Raw genomic sequence first — 16,983 nt, 5'->3', positions numbered from 1 at the left:
CAATGATGAGTATGAACTTCAAATTAACATTGTGAATTGTCATTACATGTAACTAATAGTTATCTTGCTGATGTTTACCAAATGTTGAAATACAATGTACCAGTATACATTCTGGGTATCCATGTGAAGCTTTGATTCCTCAACCAATTCAATGTGTGCTACTTACCAGGTATGTTGCTTTCTTGGAAAGCTAGATGGACTTGTGTGAGGACAGGAACAATTGTATGAACACATTCACTCTGGTAGGTTAGCACCATTTCACGTAGAACATCTGCACATAAAATATACATGTCCAAATTAGGCACATTATAAAGAACACCCTTTCAAATACAAAATCTCTACACAAAATAGTATGATACCCTTGTAACATGCTATATACATGTACATGCAGATAAAAGATGTAATAAGGGTATACAGAATTTGCTAAATCACATGATTAAAAATATCTTTCCATGAATGATTTGAACTATACTTTTATAATTTGAAAATCACCATACAGGTATCTAGAGTAGCATGTGTATGTGGTAAACAGGAAACAGTGAGAGGTCTTTAAGGAGGCTGGCTGGACCGCAAATTAACCATCAGACCTTACTTGGATTTTGATATACGATTTGTTTAGCTATTAACTATCACATAGCAAAGGAAATGTCCATATATTTTAGCTTTGAAATTTGAATAATTTGCTAAAATTTTATACAGAGCTCTTCTTCATAAGGAGTTAAATATAGTGTAAAAATAGCCATGACCATCCAGCCCTCTTAATCACAGTATGTACAAATTTACATGAACAGAAGAGAAAGTTTCACAAAATAAAATGTTAAAAAACATACTTGTATTCTAGACACTAAGTCTTACTAGAATTTTGCAGTACTGCGGATAAATTCTACATCATTTTGCATATCAAAACCGATAACATGGCCTCTTATTTTGTAGGTTGTGCATGACTTCAGAAGTGTGAGTTAGTGTTGTGATTACCTGTAACATAACTTATAACATTACCTATAGCACTGGTCCTTATATCAGGGGGTGTGTATGAATTAAGCAGTGTCAGTAACTTCTTGGTGAAGTCCATCCTCTCTTTCCAGTTCTGTAGGACAGTGTTCATATCATTGGACGCCGAGCCTGGAGGAGAACAAAACAACTTTTTGAACAAAAAAGTTCAAAAACATCTCTTTTTCCAATTTGTTTTATTGTTTCTCAACAGGTTTATAATAAATTTAACTCAGAAATCACTGCTCTACCATGAACAAATTATATGGTGCCAGGTATAACAGACATGAACTTGTATTCAGGGATTGAAAGTTTTAAATACATGTACATTATAACAAAAGTAATGAATACAGGTACATACACATACATGTACATGCAAATCATTTCTTAATGCATAAATGTAAAATTCTAAAAGCTTCATCATTGTATGTATAGTTAATTTGTATATAAAAAGGATTCTTTGATTTCAATAGACATTGCTTACATCTGTAAAAGAACTAACATGGCAGAGTAGCCTATCCTAATACATGAGTAATCTCTCTGTTTTAACAATAACTGAAACACCTACCTTTCCGTTCGTGGTAATACCGGGCTACCTTGAGCACAGGGAGGAGTATTCCTAGAAGATCTACAATGTCTGCTGTTACATGACAGGCAGTGGCTTCATGGTACATGGCATGTAGTGTGTTAAAAGCCTGTAAAACAGTTTATACATGTAGAATATGTACATCCCAAAAGCCTGTAAAACAGTTTATACATGTAAAATACATCACAAAAGCCTGTAAAACAGTTTATACATGTAAAATACCACTAAAAGCCTGTAAAACAGTTTATACATGTAAAATACCACTAAAAGCCTGTAAAACAGTTTATATATGTAAAATACATCCCAAAAGCTGTAGTCATCCACTACAGAGCATGCATTACCACCTGTATTTTGAGTCTGTGAGGACTCTGTGGTTTTTGTAAACGTGTCTTACACTAATACTATTTAGACACTGGGGTATAGCATTCAGAGTCTTTATAAAACTTAAAACCTACCTCGGTTATCATCTGTAGGCCTTTGTGATACAGCAGCAGTAATCTGTCGTCCTGATTGTCAATCAAAATCTTCAAAGCACTGCAAGAAAACAAAGTACAGCTCAAAGATATAATGCAATAAACATCATAGAAAATGCTTGACATTACACACATCCATCTGTTTCCATATCCTTCTGCACACAGAATTCTCTTTTTTATACTGTATATGTATACATGAAGTAAGATTTCTCTTTATAAAAAAGTTTCAGTTTGAATCTAATGAAAACATTTGGTTTATATGGCAAGGTTAAGCAAATAATCTGCTCTATTACCTTCATGTATAGCTTATGTAAGAATTAGATCTGTGTGAACATGGTTTAAATGGGTGATATAAGGATGACCGTGGTTTACATATGGATGAACATGATTTACATATGGGTGAGCATGGTTTACATTATGGATGAACATGGTTTACATATGGATGAGCATAATGTACATATGGATGAACACGATTTACATGGGTGACACATGGATGTACATGTAGCATACCTAATAAGAGTCTGCCAGCCCGAGCGAGCGTCCAGGACATATGGGTGAGCATGGTTTACATTATGGATGAACATGGTTTACATATGGATGAGCATAATGTACATATGGATGAACACGATTTACATGGGTGACACATGGATGTACATGTAGCATACCTAATAAGAGTCTGCCAGCCCGAGCGAGCGTCCAGGAAATCCAGGTATAAACGAATTGTCGTCCGCTTGAAATGATTCACAGCCTGGACTTCCTCTTCCGAGGAATCTGGGTACTTCGTGGACATCAGCTTCATCATCTTAAATAGCTCTTCCACCGCCTGAAAGGTCAAAGGTCAATAACTTTTTAAATATATCTTTTAGTATATGCTCTTTTGAATATTACTTTTCTTAAAATTTTCTCGTTTTTGCATATATTTTTTAAGATATCGTTAGTAGTTACAGTCCAAGTACTTTTGAATTAAAAAAAAACTCAACTAATTTTATATAATAATAAGTACATGTAAGTATGTGTCATTGTTAAGATATCTTTCACTTGACCATGTTTTACTAACAAGAACAAGATTCATGCAAAAAATGTAATTTGTTTCCGGTTCTTTCGATTCACAATAAAAAATCAAAGTACTGAAGTACTGGCGGGAGTTGATTTTATTGATTATCGTTTGTTTTAAAGTCAACTTATCTTGCATGGCAATTAGTTTCTAGTCTGTATTTGAATTACACACTTTTTTATAATATGAATTTTAGACTTTTCCTACAAGAATTTCGAGAAACCCCATATGAATCATGTTGTGTAATATTTAAAGATAGATTTCAAACTATGTATTTATTTAGTATTCAAAGGAAATCTAAAAATTGTATGGATCAAAGCACTATTGATATCAAACTTGAGTCTCGTTAAACCAGACGCTTTGCTGTCTCTGTTAATCTCCGACAAGCAAGAGAGCCTCTCTGCTTGTCGGAGATTTACGGAGACAGCCGAGCATTTGGTTGAACGAGGCTATATTAAACTCTGGCGTAGGAATACATGAGACTATAAAAATATCTTAATTGTTCGTATTATATAAAATCTGACAATTTTCAAAGTGTTTATTGATAAGTTTCCTTGAAAAACAATGCTTCAGCATACGCTATATTAAATTTTTTTATTATTTTCAAGAACTAAGTCTTGTCAGCGGTGATGATTTGTGCTTAGGTTCAAACACTGTTTCACTTTCGGTTTGCCAGAGTAACTGCATAGGAGAGTTGATTAAAATCAACTCCCAAAAAACTATGAGTGTGTTCAGAGGACATCATGAAAATAAAATCCACAAGATTACACGTACTGCTGTGTACTGAGCCGGATGACAGGAGATGTTTTTGAAGGCCCATTGGATGTTCTGATGCTGGGCGAGTTGTCGTGTGAAAGTGCGTGACTGCTGGCAACACATCCGCAGCAATCCGTAGTACGACGGCAGCATTATGCGATTAAACATCACCACATCTTGGTCATCATGGTCAGCTCTGGGTTTGGAAAAGATTTTTTGTTACAAAGGTAAATGTGTAGTGGGTGTTAAATGAAGAAAATCTACTGTATTAAAATTAAAAGTCAACTCCCTCAAAAATTCAGAAAAAGCAGTTCCAATTAACATGTACATGTCAATGTACTTTGTGCAGTCTACATAACATGTGTGTGAAAAACTGAAATCATATGTAACATGAAACAGCAGTCTCAGAAACTTGAACTTACAAAATATAATTGTAGGCAATTTGTTTGCACACATTTGAGTTGCTAACAATGGATTTGATATTCTCTGGACAATCCATACAAACTTGATACCAGAAAAACAGAAGTGCCTGCAATAGAAAAAAAATATTGGTTACAAAAAGAAAACTTTTTTATTTCTAATTTCATCACTCTTATTAATTCAATTCTTTTTAACCCCTGAATTTTCTTTTCTTAGCTGAGAAAATTACAGAATTCTTATTAAAAAAAACTATATATATTTTTTTTTATCTATGAATACATTTGTGAAGGGAAACAGTGAAAACTGCAATATCTTTTTTTTATCAAATATGTTTAGACCAGTGTCCTCTCAGAATTTCCTGTTTATGCCACCGCTATATTCCTTAGTTACCTGTTTATTGTGATGCATGGAGATCTGGGGCTCACACAGCTTGGGTTGAAACAGATTCCACAGATCCAGGAAGTACTTGTTGAACTAAACAAGACAGAATAGAATCACATTATAATAACATCAAGCAACATCTCAAGTTATTCGTTATCCTATACTTTAAGGGAAAACTGGAGATCAACACATCAAATCAACCAAAAGCTTAACTATTACAATCAGAATCATTATTTACCAAAGCAGATTTCAACTGGGGTTTTTTTGGTGGGAGAGGTGGGGGGTGGGTCTACTGATGATTTATCTGATGAATACATATATTCACTGGGTGGCAGTTGTATGGAAATAAAGTGATCTATTTATAGTCTATTTAATATGTTTCGTTCACATTCAAGTATAAACTAAACACTTACCATCAGTTTTTCCGTTTTTGAGATCAAACAAAATGTGAGCACTGCAAAATAGCTGATCAGTTTTGTGGTTCCATGACTCTGAGCATCTGAGCGAAACAATATTCATTTCATTTTCAGTAAAATAAACAAAATTAACAACCTTTCTATCATTCAGTTCACTAAAAGAAAGTAAATTTATCTATATTATAGTATTATATGAAAAAAAAAAAACCCTCAAAACATATTTTATGCTTGAACCAAAGGCACATAAATAGAACAGCCATGCTGATAATTTGATTTGAACTTGACAAATCACTTTGAGAAGAGCATGTTATTATATTTGGCCTTTAATGAAAGAGTGATTAAAAGTGAAGTCTAGCAACATGTATCTTAAATATTTAAGTTTAGTACAAAAAAATCTCTCTTTTTTTTAAAAAAGGTATCTAACTTCAACCTTGGATACGTAAAAATATCTGACAAATAAAAACTGCTAACTATAAAGAATGTGCAATTACCTGCATAAAGCCTTGCTCGTACCAAAAGACTTAGCAGATGTTCATAAATCTGAAATGAAAAGTAGACGGATGTTTAAGTATCAAGCTTATGAAGTTTATTTAGTCTTTTGCGGTACTCTTTAATAAATGATGACATGGATGCAGTAACTCTGAATAAATTAAAATACAACTTGCTTTACATCTAGTTCATGACAAATCATAACTGTGCGCAATGACCAAAATCAATACACATGCATAATTATTCATTGCTTTAAGCTTTTTTGTTGTAACAGATATTTTATGAATAGCCAATATGTACAGTTGATCTAGCCTTGGCTTAATTATTAGTGGTCCTTTTTTATTTGCCATAATGGTATGTGAATATGGAAGGAAAAGGTGGTCAGATCTACTCTTACCTGATGAAGTACAATGATAGCCTCTGTGGACATCTATAAAATAAAGAAAAGATTTATTCAAGACCAATTTAAGCCAGCAATTATTTTGTTCTATTTACATGTACAAATAATTCATTTAAATTCAGGGAAAAATCCAAAAAATGCATATGACCTTCACACAAAATGATAAGTACATACATGTAATAAGGAGATAGATCAATAATTCTTTAACAAGTTTATCATTCAACTACAGGTACATGTATTTTAAAATACAAAATACATGTACTTCATTATGAGCCTGAGGAGAGGTATCCTAACATTATAACATCTACAATCATTTCATAAGAAGCTTTATATCCAAACTTTAAAATAATGAGCCAGTATAAACTAAGACCTTCGGTTATTTCCTTATAAAGACTATCTAGCAAATATTTCTAATAATGTACATTAATGAAGCAGTGTACTCTAAGACCTACTGTCATTTCCTTATGAGGACTTAGCAGGTTCCTGTTCTGTCTGAACGTGTTCCTGAAGTGGGTGCTCGGTACCAAGGACGTCAACAGACAGGCGGCCGCACTACGAACCCGGGCGTTGTTGTTTCCCAGGAGATACGGCTCCACCCAGATGTCCATCTGACTGAGGACCCACTGGCTGGCCAGCCGATTTCTGGTCACCTGAGCTGCCATCCACTCCAGGCAGGGCTGGGGACAGCATTTCGTCAGCTGATGGGTCAAAATAACACTTATATAGGTGTACAGGTAAGTAAATAAAGATTATTCAGGTACATGTCCATATACATGCATATACATATATTTCATAATATAACAGGACTCTTAAATCTAAAATAAAAACAAATCTTACAGTTTATAAAAAACATAGGTAATCACAGATTACAAAGCTCACCGAGACGAGACATCACCCTTATGAGACTTCACCTTTAAGAGACTACCTTTATCATATTAAATGAAAATCATACTTTATGATCTTGGATATTCATGGATTCTGTTTTGACACAATATCGTATATCATCTGTTAAAAAATTGTAACGTATGGTATGACATTGTATTGTGTTATACGTTATTATATTTGATCAAATAATACAATATCATTTTATATATAAAACAATATATTATTATTTAAGTATTGAATCCTTATTTTTTGAAAGATATAGTCTCATAACTGCAACGGTGTGTGCATACAAATTGAATAACGCGCGTTAGCGCGTTATGAAAATTTGTTTGCACACACCGTTGCAGTTATGAGACTATATCTTTCAAAAAATAAGGATTTAATACTTATATTTACATTTTTTTACCTTCTTGCCTTGGACGCAAATGCGAATTATACCTCAAATTACTGTATTATCCTATGGGTAAGTTCAAATTAATGGAAGAGCCACAGTAACAGCCACAAGCGTGATATTTGATTTTCGCTTGTGACGTTGTATTTATCAGCGTTCAACGTTTGTGACGTCACAATTAAAACTCGTAATTTAACCTTTTAGTACCCTGTCTGTGTTACGGTGCTACATCTGCAGTAGCTTTACATGCAAAATATATGTGAAATGTAAATATATTACAATATCATATTACATAATACATCATAACATTGAAACATATGATATTATATTGTATAATATAGTATGATATTGTATGATACTATATCATTTTTAATACATAATATGATATTGTATCATATGATACAATATAATTTGATACAACATTGTATCATATCAAATGATACAATATTATGTGATAAAGTAAAATATTATATAATACAATATCATATGATACATATTGTATCATATGATACAATAATATGTTTTACAATATCATACAATACAATGTCATGTGATGTGATAATATATCATATTATAAACCAATATCATATTATACAATATCGTGTGATACAATATTATATAATATTACAGTATCATATTATATAATTTCATGGGATATAATTCTATATTACAGAAACTAATATCATATTATACAATATCGTATGATACAATATTATAGAATATACAATATTGTATCATAGGATACAATATTTTATTTTGCAATATCTTATGTAATAGTATCATGTGATAGAACAATAAATTAATAATACAATATAATATTATATTGTATTATTAATTTATTAATAATACAATATAATATTATACAATATTGAATCATACTATACAATACGATATCATGATACAATATCATAACATAAAATATGAAAAAAAATTTATACAATATCATATCGTATCATATAACTTTTTATAATATTACATATGATATTATATTGTGTCATATTAAACAATATTGTTTCATACCAAACAATACTATATCAAAGGAATCATGTTATATTATTTATCAACAAACACATCTATCTATCGAGCAGGTTTGAGTGAGGTAGGAGATTTCTTTAGCATCCTTGATAATGGAGATCAGGCTCTGCATCTGAAGCAACCTCTGCGTTTCATTTATAATATAGTTAAATCAACTATGCAAGCTATCATCTATAAAACATATGACCTGTTCCAAAAAAACTAAACCTCATCCAGCATCCGAAACTATGGCTCAGATTCAGCATTCAAGCCTGTCAGGTGCATCAGTATACATAAGACGTATCTCCATGCAAGTTTGGTGAAGATCAGACCAGTAATAAATAAGATATCATCATCAGAGGGCACTAGCAATTTAAACCTTAACCTGCTCCAGCATCCGCAACCTATGGCTCAGATTCAACATCCATGCCTGTCAGGTGCATCTGTATCATATGACACACCATCCATTCAAGTTTGGTGAAGTTAGGACCTGTAATAACTAAGATATATTTTTTAGCATCCTTGATAATGGAGATCAAGCTCTGCATCTGAAGCTTCCTCTGTGATTTATTCATACTACAGTTTAATCAACTATGCAAGTTTGAAATAGTACTATTATCTATTAAACATGTGACCTGTTCCAAAAAACTTAACCATATCCAGCATCTGAAACCTATGGCTCAGACTCAACATTCAAACCTGTCAGGTGCATCAGTATCATAAGACGCACCATCCATGGAAGTCTGGTGAAGTTAGGACAAGTAATAACTAAGATATAATCATCAGAGGGCACCCGTTTCAAAAACTTTAACCAGCTCTAAAAACCTTAACCTCCTCCAGCATCCGAAACCTATGGCTCAGATTCAGCATTCAAGCCTGTTTGGTGCATCAGTATCATAAGATGCACCATCCATGGAAGTCTGGTGAAGTTAGGACAAGTAGTAACTAAGATATAATCATCAGAGGGCACCTGCAACAAAAACTTTAACCAGCTCTAAAAACCTTAACCTCCTTCAGCATCTGAAACCTATAGCTCAGATTCAGCACCCAAGCCTGCCTGGTGCATCAGTATCATAAGACACACCATCCATGCAAGTTTGGTGAAGTACGGACCAGCAGTAACTTAGATATTGCTATCAAAGGGCACCTGCAACAAAAACTTTAACCTGCTCCAAAAACCTTAACCTCCTCCAGCATCCGAAACCTATAGCTTAGATTCAGCACTCAAGCCTGTCTGGTGCATCAGTATCATAAGACACACCATCCATGCAAGTTTGGTGAAGTACGGACCAGCAGTAACTTAGATATTGCTATCAAAGGGCACATGCAACAAAAACTTTAACCTGGTCCAACAACCTTAACCTCCTCCAGCATCTGAAATTTAGGACTCAGATTCAGCATCCAAGTCTTTCAAGTCCATAAGTAGGTCCAGATGCATCATCCATGCAAGTTTGGTGAAGATAGGACAAGTAATAGCTTAGATACAGGACCTGCAACAAAAACTTTAACCAGGTCCGGACGCCGACGCCGACGCCGACGCCGAGGGTATAGCATAAGCTCCCCCTGACTTCGTCTCGGTGAGCTAAAAATTAAAATGGGCCCATTTATTTTCAAGCTTAGCTTTGAAAGTATATAATTGCGTTCCTTTTCTAATATTTTTGCGCCATGGAATACAGTTCACTAAAAGACAAAATTTTTGCATAGCTTCATTTACCTCCCAGAATTTTTGCAGTACATATTGGGTGAAGGGAGGAAGCCCGGGGGGTCCTGCTCCAAACTCGACCAACATGGACATCAGCTTGAAGAAGGGCTGGGAATGCTGCAAATACATTATAACCACCAAATAATACAAGAATATCTTATAAACTCAACAATTAACTAATGAATGCTATGAGAATTTATAAATAACTCAAATTACATATCTTTGTACATGTAATACATAAAATGAAGCAAAAGGATCTTTCAATTCATTTTCTTGTTGATTGAATATTATACATATTTTGCAGCAAGAAAAACTGTCAGTATGTTAAACATTGTATCGTCATAATATTTAGCAAAATTACTTTTGCTCTCTAAAAACATCCCAACATATCTCATTGAGCATTGTTTACATTCATATAAAATGAAATGGTATTGAGTATATGTAGCTTACCTCAAAATTCAACTTCTTGATAGCATTAAATACCATTTGGACCAGCTACAATATAAAAACGTGAAGATGTTGCATAAACAGTCTAATACCTTGCTTTCCTTTTCCAGAGATATCTACATGTACATAATTCATGAATTAAGGGCAGAGTTGAGGACACACAGTATGTCATTATGAACAGAAAGCAAAGCAGGGTGAAAACAGAATTCTAACCCTTGTACTCTAAATAAAATTACAAAATAAAATTATAAAACATCAAAACTACAAAAATGAATGGCTAGTACTATAGTGCGGTTTCTAACAGAAAAATCATTTAAATATTACAAAATATCAAAAGTACATACAGCAATGGCTAGCTGTTCGTTCCATCGACTGAGACTGAACAAGAGATTGCAGGTTTGCCTGACATTGATGCTGTCCCGAATCTGATTGAACAGGAAGGGGAAGCCTTTCCCCCCAATGATGGCCGAGTAGTCCTTGTCGGAGATGTGTAGCTGGTTGTTCTCTCCGCGAGATTTCTCCACTAGGATGGCGATCAATGTCACCATCTTCTCTAGAGACATGGGCTTGTAGGTTTCCTCTGTTATGGTGATGACTTCTTCCTCTTCATCATCAGACGGAATCTCAACCTGGCAAAGGTGGTCCAAATAGTTAGTTTAGAAAAAGTCAAGAAACATAACTCTCACTTACAATATCTATCTTTATTACCTGAAGGGAGTTATTCTTATTAAAAAGAAAATTCTAAGTGTGACTGATTAAAACTCATGTTCTAACACAAACTGTTATTTCTACATGTGCCATGTACAGGTACGTGTAGATTAAGCAGCAACTGACACACAAAACTAGTCAAACAAAACCTTAAAGCTTTCTTTAGAACTAGAATCCTTCGATTTCTTGCAAACTAAAATCTGACAAAAATAGGATCTGCAAATTATGGAACACTCACATAGGTTTCTGCCTGTTTCTGTCCCAGATAGAAGTTGACCATGGTGGATATGGCATTCACATTGATCAAGAAGAAGCTCTCCTCGTCTCCCATCTTGGCAAACTCCAGCAGGAAGGCGAAGTACTCAGTCAGGAACTTACTGTGGGGGCGAACTCCATGATCCAACTGTATAGAGCATTGATAACATTAATTGAATGATCAAGATTATACATGTAGATATCCAGGTTTTATCAGCTGTGTACCAAAACAGATGGATGCGTGGAATACAACCTGTGGTACAACACTGAGAATCTGGATTGCAATTGTTTCTTTAGATATCTATTTGGATTGATTTTTAAAAATTAAAATTACATTATAAAGATTTCAATTTAGAAGAAAAAAATAATTTAATTAAATTTCGATCAAAATGAGAAAAATTTTTTATAGTCAATTGGCAAGTCTACAATTAGTAATATAAATTAACATCAGGCTGTATCAAATGTAGGTCTATCAAAAATTTCATTATAATAGATTTATAAAAAGTGTCAAACATCAAAATCATCTTAATTAAATAGACAAGTTTATTTACCGATACCAAGATATACATGTACGTGCAATATATAAAGATACACTTACAATGGAGAGCATCTTCTTAATAAATCTGGTCACGCATGATTTACTTCCAAGCTCGGAAATGTCAATCTCTCCATCATCACTGAAAGAAATATTCATTTTGATCAAAATAATAAATGTTTAGTGTATATATAAACAATATCAAATAATAGAATCAAAGGCATCCTTTAAATCTCTGTTTTAAAATGCCGCCTTGGGGTTTCTATACCCAAAAGGAAGAAAGGGAGGGATTTTTTTTAATTTTTCAAACTTGAAGTTTAACTTATTAAAAATTGGAATTTTTTTTTAAAAATATCCCTATAAAAGAAAAAAAGTTCTTTTCTTTTTCCTAATAAAATTTTATCAGCAGGGGTATTTCAATGATGTGGGAGGCAATTCTTAACAAACAATTATAATTTTATTTTGGCTCCCTGCATTACTACATCAAGGATCCAAGTCAAACTTAGATCCATGTCATTTTAAGGTTGACAAAAGCAAACAATACCTTTCAATCAGAGGCTGCAGATACAGTTCCATATGAGCAGGTTTCAGTTGTGAAATAACATGGATAAGAAGCCTCTGGAACATCTGGGAAAAACACAACAACATGTTCATAAACATCAATGTAACACAGCATGGCTTCTGCTAATGCTAATCAGTTGTAAAACCCAAAACAAATTTCAAGACGACTGAGCTAATCACTTATATATATACCGTATAACCGGTAATTTTTGCGATGATCTAACTTTCGCTTTTTTTGCGACCCCTTTTAAATCGCAAATGTTGGAATACGCAGAAATTATATCCTGGGTCATTTTCTAAAAGAAACTTTTTAAATCGCAAAAAATGACTGTCGAAAATTAAAATTGTTACATATTTTCCCAATTCTCGCAAATTTTGTGACATACGAAAAAAAACCGGATATACTGTATGTATGTAAAATGATAAATATATTTTTTAAACAGAAGTCAACAAGTGTAAGAGTTGTGTTCTGTGGTTTTGACTATACTGACCTGTCTAACCATCTGGTTGGGACATTTGATGAGTATTTGTTGTGGCCACCAGTCACTCTCTGCCATGTGATCCAGGAACCACTGTAAAACAACAAGACTCTTGTCAAACTTCACAAATATCAATGTATAACATGTACACACGCAGTCATGAACTCCATGAATTTAAAATCCTGTCAAATGTAGAAATATTTACTCTATGATCATTTCTGCAATTTGTCTATGAAAATTTAACGAAAATACTTTTAAAAATGAAAATTCCAAAACATTTTCTATTTTACAGCATGATATTGTCCTCTCATATCCTCTGCACAAACACAGCAATTCACTGCTTGTCTTTCCTTTATTTAAGTTCAATATCAAAACTTTCTTCACAAATCATACACTTCCTGAATAAGATTTAAAAAACATAGGTAATCATAGATTACTAAGCTCACCGAGACGGAGCATCACCCTTATGAGACATCACCTTCATAAGACCACCTTTATCATTTTATATGAAAATCATACTTTATGATCTTGGATATTCATGGATTCTGTTTTGACAAAATATTGTATATCATCTGATAAATTTTTTTATGATAATCATATGTTCATATGTTAATCAATACAATGATATAAAATTAAATATTGCATCATGTCATATTTCTAATATAATTTATGTCATATAATAAATAAAATACCGTAATAAACAATAATGAGATTTGATATTGTAACGTATGATATGACATTTTGTTTTCCCTTGGACTGAAATGTCACATTTTCATTGGTTTAAACATAGCACGTGATTGCCTCATATATCTCTATATTTGTTCTGTGAGAATTAATATTAGGCAATATGGCCGTCATTGGTCAACGCTTCGCTTACTCATTTCGACATTTCATAGTATTTAATACATAAACCGCATGCCGTAAGTTCTTTAAGTATTTGGAGTAGTTGCCCTTTGAAATTCTTTAAAATTAGAGTAGTTGCCCTTAGAATATTGACGTCACATTGTTTTGTCTAGAGCAGAACAAAATGGCAGCGTCGAAATTTGCTCAAATCTCTGCAGAGAAAAGGGAGAAAACATTTAAAAAGAATAGCAACAAAACATTGTAGGTAAACATGGGTGAAGCAAAGATTTTTAAAGAGTATTTGAAAGGTGAGATTGAACATTTTGAAGAGTTTAAAAGAGTTAAATTGGACGAGATGTTAGGTATCTTGTACATGGCTGTGCCATGATCATCGCTATTTGTGAATAAATATGTCGCTTAATAGTCCTCGGGAAAACAAAACACTTATTAGGTTAGTTACTGACTCACTACGGAAATATATTGGGTTGATCAATCTCATAGACGGCTCGGCTTCGCCTCACCATCTATGAGATTGATCAACCCAATATATTTCCGTAGTGAGTCAGTAACTAACCAAATAAGTAATAGTATTGTGTTATACCTTATTGTATTTGATCACATAATACAATATCATAAAATATAATACAATATAGTATCATATTACAATATCATATTACATAATACATCATAACACTGAAACATGATATTATATTGTATAATATAGAATGATATTGTATTGAATGACACTGAAACATATTTGATACATTATATGATATTATATCATATAATACAATATAATTTGATTCCAACATTGTATCTTATCAAATGATACAATATTATGTGATATGGTAAAATATTATAAAATACATTATTATATTATACATATTGCATCATATGACACAATAAAATATATTACAATATCATATAATACAATTTCATGTGATATGATAATATATCATATAAACCAATATCATATCATACAATATCGTATGATACAATATTATATAATATCACAATATCATATAATACAATTTCATGTGATATAATTCTACATTACTGAAACCAATATCATATTATACAATATTGTATGATACAATATTATAGAATATACAATATTGTATCATAGGATACAATATAATATTTTCGATATCTTATGTAATTATTGCATCATGTGATAAAATAATAAATTAAAAATACAATATAATATTATACAATATTGTATCATAATATACAATACTATACATAACAATATCATGATACATAAGCATATCATAAAATATAAAAAAAATTGATACAATATCATATCGTATCGTATGACTTTTTATAATATAACATATGATATCATATTGTATCGTATCAAACAATATTGTTTCATATCATACAATCCTTTATCATAGGAATCATGTTATATCATTTATCAACAAACACATCTATCTATCGAGCTGGTTTGAGTGAGGTAGGAGATTTCTTTAGCATCCTTGATAATGGAGATCAGGCTCTGCTTCTGAAGCAACCTCTGCATTTAATTTATAATAAAGTTAAATCAACTATGCAAGCTATCATCTACAAAACATGTGACCTGTTCCAAAAAACTAAACCTCATCCAGCATCCGAAACCTATGGCTCAGATTCAGCATTCAAGCCCATCAGGTGCATTTGTATCATAAGACGCATCATCCATGCAATTTTGGTGAAGTTTGGACCAGTAATAACTAAGATATCATCATCAGAGGGCACTAGCAAGTAAAACCTTAACTTCCTCCAGCATCCGCAACCTATGGCTCAGATTCAGCATCCATGCCTGTCAGGTGCATCTGTATCATAAGACACACCATCCATTCAAGTTTGGTGAAGATAGGACCAGTAATAACTAAGATTTATTTTTTAGCATCCTTGATAATGGAGATCAAGCTCTGCATCTGAAGCTACCTCTGCGATTCATTCATATTACAGTTAAATCAACTATGCAAGTTTGAAATAGTACTATCATCTATTAAACATGTGACCTGTTCCTAAAAACTTAACTTTATCCAGCATCCGAAACCAGACTATGCATTCAAGCCTGTCAGGTGCATCAGTATCATAAGACACACCATCCATGGAAGTCTGGTGAAGTAAGGACAAGTAATAACTAAGATATCATCATCAGAGGGCACCTGTTTCAAAAACTTTATCTAACCAGCTCTTAAAACCTTAACCTCCTCCAGCATCCGAAACCTATTGCTCAGATTCAGCATTCAAGCTTGTCAGGTGCATCAGTATCATAAGACGCACCATCCATACAAGTTTGGTGAAGTTAGGACCAGTAGTAACTAAGATATAATCATCAGAGGGCACCTGCAACAAAAACTTTAACCAGCTCTAAAAACCTTAACCTCTTCCAGCATCCGAAACCTATTGCTCAGATTCAGCATTCAAGCTTGTCAGGTGCATCATTATCATAAGACGCATCATCCATACAAGTCTGGTGAAGTTAGGACCAGTAGTTACTTAGATATTGCTATCAATGGGCACCCGCAACAAAAACTTTAACCTGCTCCAAAAACCTTAACCTCCTCCAGCATCCGAAACCTATAGCTCAGATTCAGCACTCAAGCCTGTCTGGTGCATCAGTATCATAAGGCACACCATCCATGCAAGTTTGGTGAAGTACAGACCAGCAGTAACTAAGATACTGCTATCAAAGGGCACCTGCAACAAAAACTTTAACCTGGTCCAACAACCTTACCCTCCTCCAGCATCTGAAATTTAGGACCCAGATTCAGCATCCAAGTCTTTCAAGTCCATAAGTAGGTCCAGATGCATCATCCATGCAAGTTTGGTGAAGATAGGACAAGTAATAGCTTAGATACAGGACCTGCAACAAAAACTTTAACCAGGTCCGGACGCCGACGCCGACGCCGACGCCGACGCCACCGCCGACGCCGAGGGTATAGCATAAGCTCTCCTTGACTTCGTCTCGGTGAGCTAAAAAAAAAGACTGATGATCATACCTCACAAGCAGCGGGACATGAGTTGAACTGTTTTGTCAGAAGTTCAATCCATTGGAGCATGGTGGGCTAATCAAGAAACAAAGATCTTTATTCTGCATGATGCTTTACAAAACACAAGATCAACATTTTGAATTATTAATGATCAAGTACAGCAAAATACATTCAAGGCAAAGTGCAAGGGACAAACAACTTAGATTCGTTAAAA

At 33.4% G+C, this 16,983-nt stretch overlaps 1 protein-coding gene across 3 annotated transcripts in view; it reads right to left on the bottom strand.

The window, feature by feature from the left end:
• Window positions 1-16,983, bottom strand: part of LOC105326614 (ubiquitin carboxyl-terminal hydrolase 34) — a 48,595-nt gene that overhangs the window by 3,921 nt on the left and 27,691 nt on the right. For all 3 annotated transcript variants that reach the window (XM_066088531.1, XM_066088532.1, XM_066088533.1), the window contains exons 54-73: window positions 16,779-16,844; window positions 12,955-13,035; window positions 12,447-12,529; window positions 11,966-12,044; window positions 11,351-11,515; window positions 10,749-11,033; window positions 10,408-10,452; window positions 9,970-10,074; window positions 6,418-6,663; window positions 5,963-5,995; window positions 5,568-5,616; window positions 5,074-5,159; window positions 4,670-4,753; window positions 4,282-4,388; window positions 3,878-4,055; window positions 2,715-2,872; window positions 2,032-2,110; window positions 1,559-1,685; window positions 1,000-1,122; window positions 167-271 (exon numbers count right to left, since the gene is read on the bottom strand). In XM_066088531.1, the coding sequence (XP_065944603.1) occupies window positions 167-271; window positions 1,000-1,122; window positions 1,559-1,685; window positions 2,032-2,110; window positions 2,715-2,872; window positions 3,878-4,055; window positions 4,282-4,388; window positions 4,670-4,753; window positions 5,074-5,159; window positions 5,568-5,616; window positions 5,963-5,995; window positions 6,418-6,663; window positions 9,970-10,074; window positions 10,408-10,452; window positions 10,749-11,033; window positions 11,351-11,515; window positions 11,966-12,044; window positions 12,447-12,529; window positions 12,955-13,035; window positions 16,779-16,844 (2,284 nt within the window). The remainder of the gene's footprint in view (window positions 1-166; window positions 272-999; window positions 1,123-1,558; window positions 1,686-2,031; window positions 2,111-2,714; window positions 2,873-3,877; window positions 4,056-4,281; window positions 4,389-4,669; window positions 4,754-5,073; window positions 5,160-5,567; window positions 5,617-5,962; window positions 5,996-6,417; window positions 6,664-9,969; window positions 10,075-10,407; window positions 10,453-10,748; window positions 11,034-11,350; window positions 11,516-11,965; window positions 12,045-12,446; window positions 12,530-12,954; window positions 13,036-16,778; window positions 16,845-16,983) is intronic.

Source organism: Magallana gigas, chromosome 6 (genome assembly GCF_963853765.1).
Source record: "Magallana gigas chromosome 6, xbMagGiga1.1, whole genome shotgun sequence".
In the NCBI taxonomy this organism is placed as follows: Eukaryota; Metazoa; Mollusca; class Bivalvia; order Ostreida; family Ostreidae; genus Magallana; species Magallana gigas.
The sequence above is the reverse complement of the archived record's forward strand: the minus strand, read 5'-3'. Positions and strand labels throughout refer to the sequence as shown.